We start from the raw sequence: 20,597 nt of genomic DNA, 5'->3' as shown, positions 1-20,597 counted from the left end.
TTTGTCCAATTTAGCCGAGGTCTGGCAAAAGCAGATTCCACCGTATCTTGTTTTTGGTGGAGGTAAGGGGGATAGATGGAGTCTACCTGGAGCTAACCTGACTTATAAAGCAAACCTGTGCAGGTGAGCAAGTCACTGTTGATGGTTGATCAATGCTGTGTGATTGGGAGGTGCAGACCTATCCTTAATCCTGGCCAGCCAAAGCCCTGATGGGGAGGGAGGTGTTAGCTGGGCAGGTTCCATGGTGTATATTTACCTTTTTTTTTATTTTTGTGGGTGGGGATCAGCTGGGTGTCTGATACATGTGGAAATCCATCACCGTGCTTAAGAGGATCCAAACCAAACTGAGAATTCCCTGCATCCCACCTACACATGGAAATCCCAGAGATAGAGTGTTGGAATGGGATGCGCTCTCTCTCCCTGGAGGGATACATCCTGCTTACCTAATTCCGGAAAGTATTAGGCGCAGGTTGGCAAGAGCCAAGGCTTGGGGACCAAAACTGTATAGCCTTCCATTGATCTCACTGTCTGGCAAGTGTTCCTGTTGCTTGTCCATCTAGGACCACCTTACCATTAGGGCTTCGGCTTGCAGGCATAAAACATTGGGATCAAATTTGTAGTATTTCTTAACAGATTCCTTAATAAGAAACCGTGGAATGATAGAATTTCTCGTAGATCAAATATGCTGAGGAACTCTGTCCCAAAGCAATGTTAATGTCCAACTAACCTACCCATTTCAGCTTTGGCTTGCAAAGTTAACAGGAGCTGAGTGAGAAGAATCCCTAGTCTGCATTTCCAAGTCCTGACAACGAGCAAGGTTGGCTTGTCTGTCACCAATGGTGCCATCAATTGGAGTACTGAGAACCTGCCTGACCTGGACTACCTGGGGCCTGGGCCCCTAACTCTAATTACCTGCCAGATGTTCAAGGACTGAGCAGCTACAGCCTTCTGGGGTAGTGAATTCCATAAATTCACTACCCTCTGAGTGAAGGAATGTTTCCTCAACTCTGTTCTAAAAGGCTGACCCTTAATTTTAAGACTGTGACCCCTGGTTATAGATTCTCCTACCAGGGGAAACAGACCCTCAGTGTCTACTTTATCCAGCCCTTTAAAAATCTTATATGTTTCAATAAGATCTCCCCTAATTCTTCTGTACTCTAGAGAATACAGCCCTGGTTTATTCAGCCTATCCTCATAGGTCAGTCCCCTCATCCCAGGAACTAACCTCGTGAATCTATGCTGTACCCGCTCGAGGGCAAGTATGTCCTTTTATAAATAAGGAGACCAAAACTGCACACAATATTCTAGGTGTAGTCTCACCAAGGCCCTATACTTCCCTACTCTTGTATTCTAAACCTTCTACAATGAATGCTAACATGCTGTTCGCCTTCTTAGTTGCTTGCTGCACCTGCAAATTAACTTTTTGAGACTGTTGTTCAAGGACACCCAAATCCCTTTGCACACTAACACTATCTAATCTCTCCCCCTCTAGAAAATAATCTGTTTTTCTACTGAGGTGAATAACTTCACACTTCCCCACATTAAATTCCATCTGCCACCCACTCGCCCATTCCCCTAGCCTATCCCATTGCAATCTTTTTGCATCATCCTCAGAGCTTACTCTCCAACCTAGTTTGATGTCATCCGCCAATTTAGATACGTTACATTCAATGTCCTGGTCTGGATCATTGATGTAAATTGTAAATAGCTGAGGCCCAAGCACTGATCCTTGAGGCACTCCACTAGTCACATCCTGCCAATTCGAGAATGACCCGTTTATCCCGACTCTCTATTTGTGGAGTCCTGTAGCTCAGTGGTTAGAGCACTCGCTTTGCAAGCGAGAGACCTGAGTTCAATTCCAGGCAGAGGGCGAAACCTTGGGCAAGTTTCCTTACTCCACACAGAGCCTAATAATAATCCCTCCAAAACCAAAAACAATAATAAAAAAATTGGTCATTTTCAATCTACGACTGTTTGTGGGACATTGCTGTGCGCAATTGGCTGCCGCGTTCACTCACAAATATACAGTCAATTCACTTTACAGTGTGTTCTGTGAAGCGCTTTGGGACGTCCTCCCGACGTGAAAAGCGCTATATCAAATGCAAGGATTATTATTGTTATTATTATTTTCTACCCGTTAGCCACTCTTCAATCCATGCTAATATGTTCCCATTAATCCCGTGGGCCTTAACCTTGTGCAATAGCCTTTTGTGTGGCACTTTGTCAAATGCCTTTTTAAAATCTAAATATACTACATCTACTGGTTCCCCTTATCTAATCTGCTAGATACATCTTCAAAAAAACTCTAAAAGATTAGTTAAGCATGACTTCCCTTTTGTAAAGCCATGTTGACTCTGCCTAATCTTGTTATGGTCTTCCAGGAATCCCATAACGACATCTTTAATTAAGGACTCAAGAATTTTCCCTACCACTGATGTCCGACTAACTAAACTATAGTTCCCCATCTTTTCTCTCCCACCCTTCTTAAATAGTGGTGTTACGTTTGCAATCTTCCAATCAATGGGAACCGTTCCAGAACCAGAGAATTTTGGAAGATCAAAGACAAGCTATCCACTATCTCAGTAGCCACCTCCTTTAAAACCATAGGATGTGGGCCATCAGGTCCAGGAGATTTATCAGTTTTAAGGCCTGACAATTTACCTAAAACCATTTCTTTACTAATATTAATTCCCCCAAGTTGCTCGCTAACATTGTCTTCTTGGTTCCTCCATTCTTCGTAGGTTTTCAGTGTCTTCTAAGGTGAAGACAGTAGCAAAGCACTTGTTTAATGACTCTGCCATGTCTTTGTCCCCTACTATAATTCCCCCCATCTCTGCCTGTAGCGGACCCACATTTACCTTTGACAGCCTCTTCCTCTTTATATATTTATAAAAACTCTTGCAGTCTGTCTATGTTCTTCGCTAGTTTGCCCTCATATTCCATTTTCTCCCTCTTACTCACTTTTTTGGTTCTTCTTTGTTGATCCCTAAAGTTCTCCCAATCCTCGGGTTTACTACTCATCTTAGCTGTTTTATAGGCTTCTTCCTTTAACTTTATATTTTCCCTAACTGCTCTAGGTAGCCACGGTTGGGCCACCTTTCCCGTGGCATTCTTATTCTCCAAAGGAATACATGCTCGCTGGGAATTTTGCACTATCTCCTTAAACGTCTGCCAATGCTGGTCTACTGTCAAATCCTTAAGTCTAATTTCCCAGTTTATTTTGGCTAAATCCTCTCTCATACCAGCAAAATTGGCTCTACTTAAATTTAAAACCTTTGCTTCGGACTTAACTACTTCTCTCTCTAACTTAATGCTAAATTCCATCATATTATGATCACTTTGCCCTCGAGGAGCCTTAATTTCCAGTTTGCTGATCAGCTCTGCTTCATTGCACAAAACAAGGTCTAATATGGCCTGTTCCCTGGTTGGCTCCTCGGCATACAAGATAATTATCGCTAATACATTCTATAAACTCTTCCTCCATCATACTTTTCCCAATTTGGTTGACCGAATCCATGTGCAGATTAAAATCACCCACAATTAATGTTTTTCCTTTACTACATGCTCTGCTAATTTCCTGATTTATACCTTGAGAGATACTGTGACTGCTGTTCGGGGGTCTATAAACTACTCCCACTAGAGTTTTCTGCCCCTTGTTGTTACGTACCTCTACCCATACTGACTCTACTTCCTGCTTTTCTGATTTAAAATCTTTCCTCTCTACTGTTTTTAATCCCATTCTTTATTAGCAGGGAACCCCCCCTACTCGTTTACCACATTGCCTATCTTTTTTATACGCCACATACCCTGGAATATTTAGCTCCCACCCTTGATCTCCCTGTAACCATGTCTCGGTGATGGCTACCAGATCATACCCGTTTGTTTCTATTTGTGCATTTAACTCATCTAGTTTCGAATGCTTCGCGCATTCAGATATAGCAGCTTTAATTCTGACTTCGGGCTATTAGTCCTATTCATCAGTACCCTGTCCCTGGGCTTCCTTTCCCCGCTTGACACACTTTGCTCATCTCCCTGGTTAATCTGCTCTCCCACTTTCATCGGTCCTAATTTTAATTGTGACAGATTACATGTGATTGAATTTACCACCCCACCCTTAGTAGTTCAAAGCCCCGTCTACCTCCCTATTTATTCGTGTTGCCAGGACATTTGTCCCAGCCCTGTTTAGGTGGAGTCCATTCCTTTGGAATAGCTCCCGTCTCCCCCAATACTGGTGCCAGGGGCCTATGAAGTGAAACCCTTGCCTCCGCACCATTCTTTTAGCCAGGTATTCAGTTCTTTAATTTTTTTTTGCGTGTACCAATTTGCCCCTGGCTCAGGTAATAATCCCGGTATTAATACCTTTGAAGTTCTACTCTTGAGCTTAACTCCCAATTCCCGGAACTTGCTCCTCAACTCGTCCCTACCTGTCCTACCTACATCATTGGTCCCTATGTGAATCATAACTATTGGATCCACTCCCTCCTGCTTCAATTTTTTCTCCAGCCCAGAAGTGACGTCCTTCACCCTGGCCCCAGGAAGGCAACAGAGTCTTCTTGTCTCCCTGCTACGGCTGCAGAAAAGTGTCTCATCCCCAATTACCACTATATTCCTTCTGACTATATTCCCTTTGTGTGGCCTCCTGTATAGAGGTGTTGGGGTAAGTTTGCCCATCTTCCTCACAGACTTCCTTGTCCACACAGGTTGCAAGTATTTTGTACCTTTTGGACAAGGTTAAAGCCTGGGGTTCCTCTGCCCCTCTCTTTCGGGTCCCGCGCGCCTGTCTGACCGTCACCCAGTCCGGTCCGTGGCTGGCAACGGAATGTTCCCTGGGACTCGTGGGAGTGTCTGGCTCCAGGATGAAACTGGAGCTCTCCCCATCTCTAATGTTGCGCAGTGTTTCCACCTGAGACTCCAGCTCAGCTATTCTAAGCTGGAGCTTCCTCAGTTGCAGACATTTGCTGCAGATGAAGTCACCCGGGCTCAGGTTGCCCTCCATCAACTCCCACATACCACATTCCTCACACATCACCTGCCAGGTCATTCTCTCCTCTCACTCTATTTATCCCTGTATTATTGTCGTTTAGAAGATATACTTCCCCCTCTGCAACTAATTCCCACTCTCACCCAATTCCTTCTCAGTCTAGCCTCGCCTCATTCCGGACGTAGCTCACTCTGGGCTCTCTGCTCCTATCAGCATGGGCAGACTTGCAGCCCTGATCCGAAAGGGACAGCGATCCAATCTACTAACCAATTCCTCAGTACAAAGGCATTTTAACAAAGAGCAAGTGTGTGCTCCGCAGCCCTTTCTGTGAAAGTGACATTCCTTTCTGAGATTAAAGGTCACCCGTGATCTTCTGGGGATCTGCAAAATAAACCTTACCAGTGGGAGTGGATGTTGTTTGAAGTTTCCATTCTGTGTAACACTATTGCTGCGGTTCATTATACAACACGCCTTTCAGGAGCAAGGAATCAGCGTTAGCTTCCCCCAGTACCTTCTCCATGGTGACGTCATTTGGCCAAGGAAGAATATTGATTGGCCCAATACGCTAGCACATTCCAGCAAGACTACAAGTTGCTATAGAGAGTGCACCAAGATATTGGATTGAATTGAGATTCTCTCCGTTCACACAAAAAAAGGGCTGAATTAACACATCAAAGTAAAGAGAGTTAATCATTACAGGGATTGACTGGTGCATTAGAATCTTTTGTTGAGGAAGTCCCCTTATTATTCTAAGTTAATACAACAACAGCAACTTGCACTTGTAAAGCGCCTTCCGTGCAGGGTAGTGTCTCAGAGCGCTTAACAGTGGTGGGACCTGACTCTGAGCCAGAGTGAGAGGCCGGTGGCAGTAAGCACGGTCGAAAAGGAAGGTCTTTAGGTGGGCCTTGAACAAGGGGAGAGAGGGGGCAAGGCAGAGGGATTGAGGGAGAGCGTTCCAGAGTTTCGGGGAGTAGTGGCTGAAAGCGCGACCTCCGATGGTGGGGCGGAGGGTGCGAGGGACAAGCAGGAGGCCGGTGCCAGTCGAGCAGAAGCGCCGGGTGGTGGATTGGGGAGTGAGGAGGTCGGAGAGGTAGGGGAGACCCCAGGGAGTGAAGGGATTTGAACACAAGTGTGAGGATCCTGAAGTCGATCCATTCGGTGATGGGGAGCCAATGGAGCCTGGGCCAGAACTGGTGAGATTGTGGGTACGGAGTTTGGTTCGGGTAATAGGAAAGAATATCCCCCTATATTTCAGGGAAACTTATTAACACACAGCCTGTATATCACTCTGCCTCTGTTGGGTTGAGTTGAATGACAAGGTTGTAGGTTCAAAGCTCCACGTCGGGACTCAGAACTCGTAGTCTGGGCTGATACTTTAACACAGCGCTGGGAGGTAGTGGGTGGGAGGCTGCATTGTCGGAGGAGCCTTCGGTTGAGAAGCTAAACCCGAAGTCCCATCTGTCTGGTCAGGTAAATATAAACGATCCAAACGATCCCCAAGACACTATTCGAAAATTGAAGTGAGTTTCTCCTGGTATCCGAGTCAACAATCGCCCAAATAAAAATAAAATCGCACATTCATTGTGGGACACGGCTGGGTGGAAATTAGCTGCTGCGATTGTCTGCATAATAATCACCTCACTTTACAGTATGTCCTGTGCAGTTGCTTTGAGACATCCTCTTGAGGCGAAGGGCGCTTTACAACATGTAGGGATTATTACTATGATTACTATTATAAAATTGTATGTACTCCTGAATGAAGCTAAGGCAGTGTTTTTTGGAACGTGTTATTCACTGTGTTTGGTGAAGCTTATTTGATGAGAGATCCAGTTGAGATGCCTCAACGACGCGATAAGGTGCTATATCAAATGCAAGGATTATTATTATTAAAGCCATAAAGCTTGCCATTGGTATCGCTGTCTGGCAAGCTTTCCCGCGGTTTGTCCAACTAGGACCACCCTACCTGTTAAGGGTTTGGCTTGCAGGGTTAACAGGAGCCGAGTGGCAGGATTCCCTGCCCCCAGTGACTGGTCTGCCCTTCCAGGGCCTGCGATGAACTGTGCTGTCATCTGCAGTGCCCTGAAGTGTTGCCTTTCGTGAGATTTCATACTGTAAGATTGAAATAAAAACCGTTAAATATTATAGACTGCAATATATTTGAAACTACTGTACTAAAACCAGCAAGGGTTCTGTTCTTCGCTTATGAAATCATTTAACCTTCAATAATAATAATCCTTACATTTGATACAGCGCCTTATCAAGTAGTATGAAGTCTCAAAAAGCGCTTCACAGAATATATTGTAAAGAGAATTGGCTGTGTATTTTGTGGGCGAAACGCGGAAAGCAATTGCGCACAGCAGTGTCCCACAAACGGTCGTGGATGGAGTGACAAAGGGTGGTTGCGTGCAGGACAGGGGACTATTTAAGGTACAGATTGATGCTGCAACAGTAGGGTGGATATTCTGGAGATTAAATGGGCTGAAGAGCCTCCTTTATTTGAGCCTCTCTCGTGATCTCTCGCCACAATACCTTGAGGTTCTAATACCTTGAAAATTATCCTTCGTTCTAAGCACCAAAAAACATGACGGTTCCTTTTTTTTTCACACACATAGAATTGAACCTTAACTGTACTCTCGCAGCATTGTAATAATAATCCTTGCTTTGATACAGCGTCTTATCACATCTTCGAACCGTGCTTCAGAGTATATATTATAAAGTGATTTGACTGTATATTTTGTGGAGAAGCGTGATCATGGTAGAATGATTGGGAATAATTTCTTGAATCTTTTTATAGTCAGTGCAGATCCAATTGCCACCATACACTCATTACATAGAGTCTCGTTAGTGATGTTAGTGAAGTGTTGGTATGTTACAATTCAGTTGCAATCTGTGGACTATTCAATGGACCTATTAGTGTAGAAAACATGGACATTCATTGAAGTCGCTAATGAACCTTATGAACAGCAGAAGTCCCCCGGCTAATCCCTGTTGGACTCTACTAATCACCATTGTTCAGAGGGAATTGTTCTGCTTTTAATTAATTACCGTCTGCTTTTTATTATCCGGCTGATTTATGGGGGGAAATTCCATGTGGGCCTCGGTTTCAAACCCCTATCAACCTGTCCGCTCCCTTCGTTCAGCGGGCTCCGGCCTGCTCTGTGTCTCCCGCCCGACCCGCTCTACCATCGGCGGCCGGGCCTTCAGCCTCTCTGCCCCATCTCACAAACCCTTCGCCTTGCTTGCTCCCTCTCTTGCCTCGTTCAAGGCACGACACAAGACCTCCTTTTCGACCGTGCCTTCAGCCACCCTCCTACCTCTCTGCCCTCCCTCATCCCAACCCTGCACCCCCACTACGCTTGGGTCCTGATCTGTGACTGTTCAGTGCCTTGGGACGTCCTCCCCACGTGAAAGGCGCTTTACAAATGTCATTTTGTTGTTGTTGTTGACTCTGTTTCGTAGTATTTCAGAGCATCCAGAATTTGGCAATAAATGCAACCTTAATAATAATTCTAATAATAATCCTTGCATTTGATATAGGAGCTTATCACATCTTTGACGTGATATTCTGTGAAGTGATGAAGCACTTCACAGTATATGCTGTGAAGTGGATTGACTGTATTTTGGGTGTGAAACATGGCAGCCAATTGCGACCACAAACAGTCCATAAAACATAGGAGCAGTAGTAGCCCATTCGGCCCCTCGAGCCTGCCCCGCCATTTAATAAGATCATGGCTGATCTTTTAACATAATTCCATTTACCTGCCCTATCCCCATATCCCTTAATCCCTCTATCCTTTAGAAATCTATCAACCTCAGTCTTGAACATGTTCAAGGACTGAGCATCCACAAGCTTCTGGGGTAGAGAATTCCACAAATTCACTCCCCTCTGAGTGAAGAAATGTTTCCTCAACTCAGTTCAAAAAGGCTGACCCTTAATCTTGAGACTATGACCCCTAGTTTTAGATTCTCCAACCAGGGGAAACAGTCTCACGGTATCTACCCTATCAAGACCCTTAAGAATCTTATAGGTTTTTATAAGATCACCTCTAATTCTTCTATATTCTAGAGAATATAGGCCTAGTTTACTCGACCTATCATCATAGGTCAATCCCTTCAACCCAGCAGTCAACTAGTGAATCTACTCTGCACCCCCTCTAAGACGAGTATGCCCTTTCTTAAATAAGGAGACCAAAACTGCACACAATATTCTAGGTGCGGTCTCACCAAGGCCTTATACGACTGCAGCAAGAATTCCCTACTCTTGTACTCTAACCCTTTTGCAACGAACGCCAACATGGCATTAGCCTTTCCAGTTGCTTGCTGTACCTGCATACTAACTTTTTGTGACTGGTGTACAAGGACACCCAAATCCCTCTTAACACGAACACCACCCAGTCTCTCCCCCTCTCGAAAATAATCCGCTTTTCTATTTTTACTACCTAGGTGAATAACTTCACACTTCCGCACGTTATATTCCATCTGCAACCTTCTTGCCCACTCACCCAGCCTGTCTATTTCTCTTTGCATTCTTTGTGTGTCATCCTCACACCTTACTCTCCCACCTATCTTCGTATCGTCCGCGAATTTAGATATATTAAGTTCTATTTCCTCATCTAAATCATTGATATAGATATACAGTCGTGAGTTGAGTGACCCCAAATTGATTTTGGAGGGATTATTACCGCCAGAAAGTGTTCCACCAATTGACTAACAACCGGGTTCCTACTTACTGCTTATTAAACAGAGATGTGTGGAGTAAAGAAACTTGTAAGGTTTCGCCCCACTCGGGAATCAAACCCAGGTCTTCCCGCTTGCGAGGCGAGTGCTCTAACCAATACGCTGGTCTGTCACCAGCGATAGCAAATCTAAGTGTTTTACAGTCTTTTGACTCAGTGCAGGTGCAAATAGTGCAGATCTTTCTCCGAATCTCCTGCCATTCAGTGCGAGATGAATGGAGGCCTCATGTTATTGCAGTGGAAACTGTTCTTTATAAGGTGTGAAAAGACACCATTGAATAGAGAATAAGAGCAAAAGGTCACTGACATTCCTTTCTCTGGGACTTGGTGTGAGTTACAACATACAGGATGTGCAACAAACCGCTGTGCTTGCAAGAGAACGTATAAAACTAGGGGTTAAAATAGACGGACAACCAACGTGAAGATAAGTGAAATAAATCGTGATTCATTGAGCAGGGCTTTCTTGCAAATAGATACTGTTGGCGGGCAAGATTCACGGCTTTATAAACGAGCTGGAAAGGAATGACCAAGGATTAAAAAGCATTAGCGCTTTTCAGGGCTTGGCTCGCTGTTTCTACGCCTGGCCTCCAAAGAAAGGTTCTGAATGCTGGTGTTTCCACACTCCTCGACTCAAAGAATTCTTTTGCACAGTAAAACCAGAGACTGTACATCTTTTCACTCTCTGTGTACAACAGTTACAGAAGAACTTGTAAGCGATTCAGTAGAGTTTTACTGTACAGTCGGGGCCTAATTTGGGTTTATGTCTGAACAGTGGAGATCTGTAGTGAATTGGTTAGAGCACTCGCCTCGCAAGCAAGAGGACCTGGGTTTGATTCCCGGGCAGGGCGAAACGTAAGTCCTTACTCCACTTTCCTCGGTTTACCAAGCAGTAATTAGCAACCAGGGTTGTTAGATTGGCAGATTGTTTTTCCAGGAGTAATAATCTCTTCCAAAATAAAATGAATGTGCAGAGAATAAATCCTACAGCCTGTGACTGTTTGACAACCATTGTCAGCTTCTTAACGGAATTTGGGCAAGTAACAAACTGGTCTTAAAAAAAAGCACAGGTGGGGTTACACAGAGGTTTATTTAGGTGTGCACCAAGTCACCACACGCGACTATTGAATCCAAGTCAATTGATTATTTAAAAAGGAATTAGATAAGCACATGAAGAGAAATCTTCAAAAGGATGCGGATGAAGAGTAGCGAGATAAGATACGAGCAGATAGGAACATAGAACAGGAACAGGAGGAATATACTGTAAAGTGAGTTTACTGTATATTTTACGGGTGAGTCGGCAGCCAATTTGCACAATAGTGTCCCACAAACAGTCGTGGATTGAGTGATCAATTTTTTTTAAAGTTTCTTTTGTTAAAAAAGGATTAAACACCCCCAGAAAGCGATCTGTCAATAGACTAACAACCGGGTTGCTGCTGGGTAAACAGAGGCAACGTGGAGTAAGGAAGTTTTGCCCCACCTGGGAATCAAACCTGGGTCCTCCAGCTCGCGAGGCGAGTGCTCTAACCAATACACTACAGATGCAACACAGATAGCAAATTGTAAAAAATAGACATGCACTTTGGTCAAAACTTGGAGAAACTGGGGTCAACCCCTCCCAAAATGCCCCGCTCCTACTGCCCACCCTTCGTAACTCCCATTCAGCCCATCTCTCCTACCGCCCTCCCCGTCTTCTCTCCCTCCTGGACCCTCCCTCCTACAGATTACTTTGCTCCAGTCTGGGCATCCTCCGTTCCCCTCTGCCTCTGCTCGGCCGGCTCTGGCCTCCTGTTTGTCCCTCGGGTTTGTTCCTCGTCCCCTTCGCTCCACGATCAGTGGCTGTGCCTTCAGCCGCTACACCCCGAAATTCTGAAACTCTCTCCCTCGACCCCTCCAGCTTGCCCCCACCTCCATCCCTACTTTCAAATCCCGCCTAAAGACCTCCCTTTTTGATCGTGCTTACAGTCACACTCCCTCACCTCCTGGCTCGGGGTCAGAACTCCGTCACTGTCAAGAGCTCCGGGACCCTAACCCCTGTTAAGGGTGCTAAATAAATGCAAGTTGTTGTTGTATTTCTTAACAGAATTCCTTATTTAAGAAATACTGCAAATTGGATCCAGTGATGACTCGGACATAGCACTGCTCCGAGGAATGCAATTAGAGAGGGTACGGGGATTAGCACCATAGATTCTGTGTTGCTTTGCAGGTTATTAAAGCTTGCTGCGTTGAAATGCCTGGCGCGGTTTAATTATTGCCACATGCAGCTAGTGTGTGTTTACATGCAGAGTGTTTTGACAATATTTCTGCCCAGCGATGTTTGATCCACTGGAATTTCTGACTTCCTTGGGCTGAAATTCTTGCACCTTCACCTCCAGCCCAGACTTGCAGGGGTGAAAGTCTCCCCTCTCCGATGCCTAATAAGCCTCCTGCGTTTAATTAATTTAGGCAGCTCCAACCCTGGTTCCAAAGAGGATTAGAGTTTGCAACATAAAACTGCGATAATTCAGGACTGATGATTGACTGCTCTGATCAAGGTGATGAACACTAAAATTGGAAATATCGGACTGGTTATGTGTCCGGTACTTTGGACCCTATTTTAAGTGAATTGGTCTCTTAAGGTCACTGATTTAATAATAATAATGACGATGCAATCCTTGCATTTGATATAGAGCCTTATCACATCTTTGAGAAGTCTCAAAGCGCTTCACAGAATATATTATAAAGTGGATTGACTTTGTATTTTGTGGGCAAAATCACAGCAGTCAATTGGGCATAGCAGTGTCCCACAAACAGTCGTGGATTGAGTGACCAAATTTTTTTCTTCTTTTAAAAAAAAAGGGATTATTACCCCCAGAAAAGCGATCCGCCAATCGACTAACAACTAGATTCGTACTTACTGCTAGGTAAACAGAGGCGTGTGGATTAAGGAAACTTGCCTAAGGTTTCGCCCTACCTGGGAATCAAACCCAGGTCCTCTTGCTTGCAAGACGAGTGGTCTCACCAATCCGCTACAGGACTCCTTAAGCGAAACCTTACAAGATTACATCTCTTAACTGATGAAGTCTTGTAAGGTTGTACTTGAATCAAAAGTGACTCATTTATTTATATTTGCACCGTGAAGCAGAGCTAAGCCGGTACTTTGGTGTTTTCAGTGGCGTGTGGGACCGATACAGACATAGCTACCCATTTAGGCAAATGCTTTCACCAATGTGTTTACGAACCTCTGTCATTTTTGTTTGACGTTTTTATCATTCCTCGTCAGTGCTTGGATAAAGCAACATCACCTTGCTTTCATTCAATTAAAAAATATAATTAAAAAATATACAAGACATACCTTTTGGACCCATTATTGGTCATCCATCCCCTCCTCCCTCCCCAATCAGTTCCTACCCCAACTCGGGTGCCCAGTGTCGAGCTCTTTGGGATATCCTCCCGACATGAAAGACGCAATGTAAATTGTATTGTTATATGAAAAACGTTGCATTAAAAAGAAATTCCTTGTCCTTAAAAAAGCATGAAGTAGAGTTAAGGTCCTATTTTTGTTCTCTGTACGTAGGGGGATGTAGAGTCCTGCAGCGTAGTGGTTAGAGCACTGGCCTCACAACCGAGAGGACCTAGGTTCGATTCCAAGGCAGGTCAGGACCTTAGGCAAGTTTCCTTACTGCACACACCTCTTGTTTACCCAGCGGTAAGGAGGTACCTGGTTGTTAATTGATTGGCGGATCACTTTTCCGAGGGGTAATAATCCATCCCCAAAAAAGTATATAAAAAACAATAATTTGGTCAATCAATCAAAGACTGCTTGTGGGACACTGCTGTGTGCAACTGGCTGCCGCATTTCGCCCACAAATATGCAGTCGATTTACTTTACAGTATATTCTGTGTAGCGCTTTGAGATGTTTTGAAGATGTGATAAAGCGCTATATCAAATGCAAGGTTTACTTATTATTCTTACTATCTAGCTCTCTCTTCCCATATCATGGATTTTTCACTCCAGAAGAGCAGTTGTTCAATGTCTTGAAAGAAGATAGTAATACTAGGCTTGTTACTGAATTTGTTGAAACTGACGGGAAACATCTAATCAAAATCCACCAGGAAAAGAAAGTTTGTTTAACATGAACAGAAAATGAGTCACGACACATATGGTGTGGGGAACCGCAAATCTAAACAGTTGAATCCCTTCCAATATTTTATACAGCGGATTATGGAGTACTTGCAGCTTTAGTGGAATCTGTGCCAACCAATTCATTTACTTTAAATCCTAGACCGGAAATAAGATCATCCTTGGCAACGAGTTACGATGAGGGCAATTTTCCATTATTTTGTGGTGTGTGTACAAAAAATACAAGCAGCATCGGGTCCATCTTCTCTAATAATAACAATAATAAGTCTGGCATTTGATATAGCCCTGTATCACGCCTTCCAGAAGTCTCAAAATGATTCACAGAATATGTTGTAAGGTGAATTGACTGTATATTTGTGGGTGAAACGCGGCAGCCAATTCCGCATAGCAGCGTCCCACGGTCGTGGATTGAGGGACTTAAATATTATTTTTTTTAAAATTTGTTTTGAAGGGATTATTACCCCCAGAAGAGCAATTGACTAACAACCAGATTCCTACTCACTGCTAGGTAAACAGAGCCGTGTGGAGTAAGGAAACCTGCCCAATGTTTCGCCCTTCCCGGGATTCGAAACCAGGTCCTCTCGTTTGTGAGGCGAGCGCTACTACCAATGCTCTACAGGACTCCACAAGCACAAGATGAGGGAGTTTGTGTTTTCTAAATACTGAGAGTTGAACAAATCTTATCAGGGGATTGCGCAGCCTGTCAATTTGGCTTAGTGAACGGCATGTTTGCCTTTTGGTCAGAAGGATATGGGTTCAAGCCTCAGGACTTGAGCTCACAGTCCAGACTGACCACTCGGCATAGGCCAGAATAAGGTCAGCTTTGCATTGCTGCAAGTGCCGTCATTCAGATGAGATTGGAATCGAAGTCCACATCCGCTTGTTTTCCCAAGTGTACACAATAGAAAGAGTGACTCCACTCGAAAAGAAAAGTTTATTTTTGTGCCCTGAGCAAAAAAACCCCCCGATAGATTGATCACTTCAAGGATGTTTGTGGTTCATTTGCAGTGTGCAAATTGGCTGCCACGTTCGCTTACAAATACATAATAATAGTAATAATAATAATCCCTGCATTTGATATAGCTCTTTATCACATTTTCGAGACTTCTCAATGCACGTCAGAGAATACACTGTAAAGTGAGTTGACTGTATATTTTGTGGGCGAAACGCGGCAGCCAATTGTGCACAGTGGTGTCCCACAAACAGTCGTGGGTTAAGTGACCAAATTATTTTTTTTTAAGGGATTATTACCCCCAGAAAGCGATCTGCCAATCGACTATCAACCGGGTTCCGACTTACTGCTCGGTAAACAGAGGCATGTGGAGTAAGGAAACTTGCCTAATGTTTCACCCTGTCCGGGAATCGAACCCTCTCACTTGCGAGACGAGTGGTCTAACCAATACGCAACAGGGTTCCACGTATACATAGTCACTCCACGTTACAGTAAAATGCTTTGATGCACTTTGAGATGTCTCGACGCGATAAAGCACTCAGTCAAATGCAAGGATTATGACGATTATTTATTAGTTTGTGGAGCACCACGAGGATAGCTGCTGTGGTTGTTTCTAAACAAAAACAGTCAAGTAATTATCTGTGCAATGCTTTAAGATGATATAACATGGTAAGGTACTATCAGGAGTTAAGAAATTAGCAAAAACACAAGTGTCTCTATTAGGGATGGTTTCAAAATTGATGATAATTTCGCTCCCAGTTTTTCTCCCAAACTCTCTCCCAATTCCCCTACCCCCATAATCCCATCATGAGGAAGGAAACTTGAACAAGCCTAAGGCTTAAGGTTTTGCTCTGCCCAGGAATCAAACCCAGGTCCTCTTGCTTTGTGAGGTTAGTGCTCTACGGGACTCGACAAACTGTAGGCAAACAGATTTGATTAGCACATGCAATCTGTTATCAAGTCCTAAAGTCCCTGCAATACAAATACAATCTAAACTGGATGGTGACGAGGCTTGAGTAGTCAGTAAAGAAGGGGGTTATAATTCCTCAGGAGAGGAAATCAGGGTCATTGCTACGCCCTTGTTTTTATTTATTTTCATGTGGGAACACGACTGATACCATGAGGATGACATTTTTTTTTAAAAAAAAGCTAATGCTCTGGTAAAGAGCCAGATCTGATAGAGAGGTCTAAATAAATTCCGCAGCAAATGACAGTCTTTAACGCATGAAAGTGTCTGGTATTCCGTAAAGCAGAGACAAGTTCCCTAATTTGTTTGCTTCTATTCCTGGATAATGGATTTCAGAATCAGGTTCTTATCTGGGCAGTAATAATAATAATAATCCTTGGATTTGATATAGAGCCTTTTCACGTCTTTCAGACGTCATAAAGTGCTTCACAGAATATCCTGTAAAGTGAATTGACTGTATATTTTGTGGGCAAAACGCAGCAACCAATTACACACGGCAATGTCCCACAAACATCCGTGGATTGAGTCACCCAATTTTTTTTTGAGGGAGTATTACCCACAGAAAGCGATGCATCAATCAACTAACCTAATTACTGCGAGGTAATCAGAGGCGTGGGGAGTAAGGAATTGGTAAGCAGGAAGAGGCCATCCAGGGAGAACGGGTTTCTCATTGCAGACACTGGGAAATTCCACATATTGGTGGCATACTCAGTCTTACTCGTTTTGGATGCTCTTAAGCATAGTGATAGGTTTCTTCTGTGCTAGATTTCTCTCAGTTCACCGAAAAAAAAACCCAGCATCTCTACCTCTTTCTAACCTTATCTCTCGCTCTCTGAAGCAGTAGTCAGCTGGAGCAAAGAGGCTAATTGTGATGACCTGGCCGAGATCTGAACTGAAGTGGGATTGGAACTTGCAACCCTCGGGGTCTGCAGGGTTTAGCACCTACTGCCCAGGAAATGGGGAGAGGGAAGGGCCATGTTTCAATGTTAGGAACGTAGGAACAGGAGTAGGCCATTCAGCCCCTCGAGCCTGATCCGCCATTCTATATGACCACGGCTGATCTATACGTCAACTCCAATTACCCGCCTTTGCCCCATATCCCTTGCTACCCTGACCTAACAAAAGTCTACCCACCTCAGAAAATTTGAATGGATCCTTTTTGGGGGAGAGAGTTCCAGATTTCCACCAGCCTTTGCCTGAAAAACTGCCTCTTGATTTCACTCCTAAATGGCCTAGCTCCAATTTTAAGACGATGCCCCCTTGTTCTGGATTTCCCCACCACCAGATGAAGTAGTTTCTCCATAGCCGCCCGATCGAATCCATTAATGTCCTATTTGAGAAACATCTGAAAACATTTTAAACATCCCGTTCAACCTTTTGTTTCTTGTTTGCTTTAGCTTGAGACACACGGCACCAGTTAGTTATTTTGTTTGGGGGGTTTGGCAGCAAGAATTTAGACTCTGCACCTTTGGCTGAATTTCAACCAAAGTAACGAATTGCTCCCATGTGTATCACAATATTCGAGAGGTGAATTACTGTCAGACTTGACAGCATCTAGTCTTCATTTCATTGGTGGTCACAGCGATCGGTAAAACTTGAACCATCCAATTTTGAACCATCAAACATCAGAAATATCTTCTTGTAATAAGGGAGCAATTTTCCTGACATGAACGAGGTCACCTCTATACTTATAATGCTTGCATTTGATACTGCTTCTTACCCCGTCGTTGAGACGTCTCAAAGCGCTTCACAGAATATACTGTAACGGGAATTGGCTGTGTATTTTGTGGGCGAAACGCGGCAACCAATTGCGCACAGCAGTGTCCAACAAACGGTCGTGGATCAAGTGACCAAATTATTATTTTATTTATTTGGAAGGAATTATCACCTCTGGAAATCGACCCGCCAATCGACTAACAATCGGGTTCCTACTCACTGCTAGGTAAACAGAGGCGTGTCGAGTAAGGGAACTTGTCCAACGTTTCGCCCTGCCCGGGAATCGAACCCAGGTCCTCTCGCTTGCGAGGCGAGTGCTGCAACCACTGAGCTACAGGGTCTCCCAACAAGCAGGGAATTAACATCGTAAACATCATGGCAGGACACGGGTTTACTGTCATTGTTTTCCGCACGCTAAGATCCTAATGTTAATTATTCAGACTGAGGTCGCAGAGTTAAATGATAATCCTTTCATTTGATATTGCACCTCATCATGTGGGTGAGACTCTCAAAGCACTTCACAGAATATACTGTGAACTGAATTGACTGCATATTTTTGTGATCGAAACATGGCAGCCAATTGCGCCCAAGGGTGTCCCACAAACAGTCGTGGATTGAGTGACCACATTTTTTTGGGGGGAGGGTGAGGTGGAAGCAAATTATTACCTCAGGAACGCGATCCACCAAGCGACTAACAACTGGGTTCCATCTTATTGCTTGGCAAACAGAGGTGTGCGGGTGGAGTAAGGAAATTTGCTCTAAGGTTTCGCCCTGGAATCCAACCCGGAGTTCCTCTCACTTGCGAAACGAGTGGTCTAACCAATACGCTAGAGGTCTCCACGAGTTCCTTGGAGTACCTCAATTACACGCCAGTCGTGGGCGTAGATTTGCCACGTTTGCTAATGTGACCGTTGTTTCCCTGTGTTGCAGAGTGTGTGTCACATACTGCGCTGGAAATCATGGCCAGGAATTGTTACGGTAAACGGAGCTGCAGAGTGAATGTCAGCAGCCGCTACTTTGGAGATCCCTGTTTCCCTGGGATGGAGAAATATCTCAGCATTGTCTACGTGTGTGGTAAGGGTAAATCTTTTCAGTGTTAAAGCAAACAGCGAATCACATTTGCGCAGCCCCTTTAACACGTCCCAAGACAAAACGTTCTATATAAGTGCAATTTGTTTCGTGTTGTAATAAAATTCAGATCAACCTGACGGTGAGGACAGTCGTTTACCGTACGAAAACGATCGAAACGCAGCACATTTTTGTCACGATTCTTTCAGTTGTGGAGCCGTTCAAGTGCTTTCTAGCAATCCTTACATTTTGGATTATGGCGACTTATCTTGTCATCGAGTCGTCTCAAAGCGCATCGCAGGATAATACTGTAAAAAGGTGCGACTGTGCACGCTTTGTGGGAAAACGCAGTAGCCACATGGTGTGCACCGATGTCTCACAGACAGTCATGGAGTGACCAAGTGAGTGACTGAGTGAGTGAGTGACCGAGTGAGTGAGTGAGTGACCGAGTAAGCGGGTGGCCGAGTGAGCGAGCGAGTGACCGAGTGGGTGAGTGACTGAGTGAGCAACCAATTCCATTTGAAGTCTCGTTAAAAATAAGGGGATCGAGCTTCTGCTTGGTGGTGCACATAATGGGCAAATCAGAAGGTACCAGTGTCCCTTTACCTGTGGAACCAATAAAGGGCGAGGCATTCATCATACCCGTCAACACCAGAAACCTTACTATAATGACTTATTTGGAATGCGTCCAGAACAAAGTAGGTCATCCATCATTGTGTGCACTGTTTTCCACAACGTAGAGTTACAGTTAACGCCATCTCAGGTGTAATACTGGCCTCAACGCACATGAGGTGATCCAAATTCAGTAACTTAACCCCAAGGCTACATTTAGTGTGTGGTTCAGGTGACGCAGGTAAAGCGTTAGACCTCAGATTTCACGTTACCAAAATGCAGGTTGCCAATTCAGTTCATTTCTGGCAAGCTTCCCACTGCTTCTCCAAGCTTGACAGCACGCTAGCCTTTAGGGCTTTGGCTTGTGGGGTTAACAGTGGGAATAATCCAGTGGCTGGTTTGCCCCTCAAAGTAGTGCCGGTGAGCTCGGCTGGCTTGTCTTGTCATCAACAGTTGGCAATTCATATGTATGCCCATGTGCCCCTCCCCTCTGAAATTTTCTTCCGAGACTCTCTTCTTCCAAACCATCAGCCGCCTGCTCCTTGTGATAATTGTTAATTGCTCTGAGAGGTTGGTCGTACCGTGAAAGTTGAGACAAGCGCAAGTTATATTTGCGCTTATATTTTGAGTTATATTATAATAATAATCCTTGCATTTGATATAGCGCTTTTCACGTCGGGAGGACGTCCCAAAGCGCTTCACAGAATTTACTGTAAAGTGAATTGACTGTATATTTGTGGGCGAATGCGGCAGCCAATTGCGCACAGCAGTGTCCCACAAACAGTCATGGATTGAAAATGACCAATTTTATTGTTGTTTTGTTTTTGGAGGGATTATTATTAGGTGTGTGGAGTAAGGAAACTTGCCCAAGGTTTCGCCCTCTGCCGGGAATTGAACTCAGGTCTCTCACTTGCAAAGCGAGTGCTCTAACCACTGAGCTACAGGACTCCACCATTGACTGTATATTGCACCCATGAAAATATGCAGTCGATCCACTTCACAGTATATTCTGTGAAGCGCTTTGAGACGTCTCGAAGATGTGATAAGGCGCTGTCTCAAATGCAAGGATTATTATTGTTAAATTGCTTTTTGCCAGTTTTTTCCTCGCTACATATAGCCACGTGAAACAGGAAATCTCAACTTGCAGTTTCTGTTCCACATTGGATTACGAGCTGAACCCCAACCCACACACACACATGCTCACCAACACCCACCCACCCACACACACTAAATTTGCTCAATGTGCAACTGGCTCCTGAATCTTATTTAATTGATTGCGCAATTGGCCGCTGTATTTTGCCGCACAAAATATACAGTCAATTCACTTTACAATATATTCTGTGAAGCGCTTTGACAAGGCGCTTCGACAAGCCTCCTGACCTAAGGCCACGATAAGGCACTATATCAAATGCAAGGAGTATTGCTATTCAAAGCAATTAATTGAA

General features: G+C 44.3%; 1 protein-coding gene across 4 annotated transcripts in view; it reads left to right on the top strand.

Annotated features, from left to right (window-relative positions):
* eva1c (eva-1 homolog C (C. elegans)) overlaps positions 1-20,597 on the top strand; it is a 64,909-nt gene that overhangs the window by 32,198 nt on the left and 12,114 nt on the right. For all 4 annotated transcript variants that reach the window (XM_007906710.2, XM_007906708.2, XM_007906709.2 and 1 more), the window contains exon 5: positions 18,403-18,546. In XM_007906710.2, the coding sequence (XP_007904901.1) occupies positions 18,403-18,546 (144 nt within the window). The remainder of the gene's footprint in view (positions 1-18,402; positions 18,547-20,597) is intronic.

The sequence above is a fragment of the Callorhinchus milii genome, unplaced genomic scaffold (genome assembly GCF_018977255.1).
Source record: "Callorhinchus milii isolate IMCB2004 unplaced genomic scaffold, IMCB_Cmil_1.0 Scaffold4, whole genome shotgun sequence".
Classification (NCBI taxonomy): domain Eukaryota; kingdom Metazoa; phylum Chordata; class Chondrichthyes; order Chimaeriformes; family Callorhinchidae; genus Callorhinchus; species Callorhinchus milii.
The sequence above is the reverse complement of the archived record's forward strand: the minus strand, read 5'-3'. Positions and strand labels throughout refer to the sequence as shown.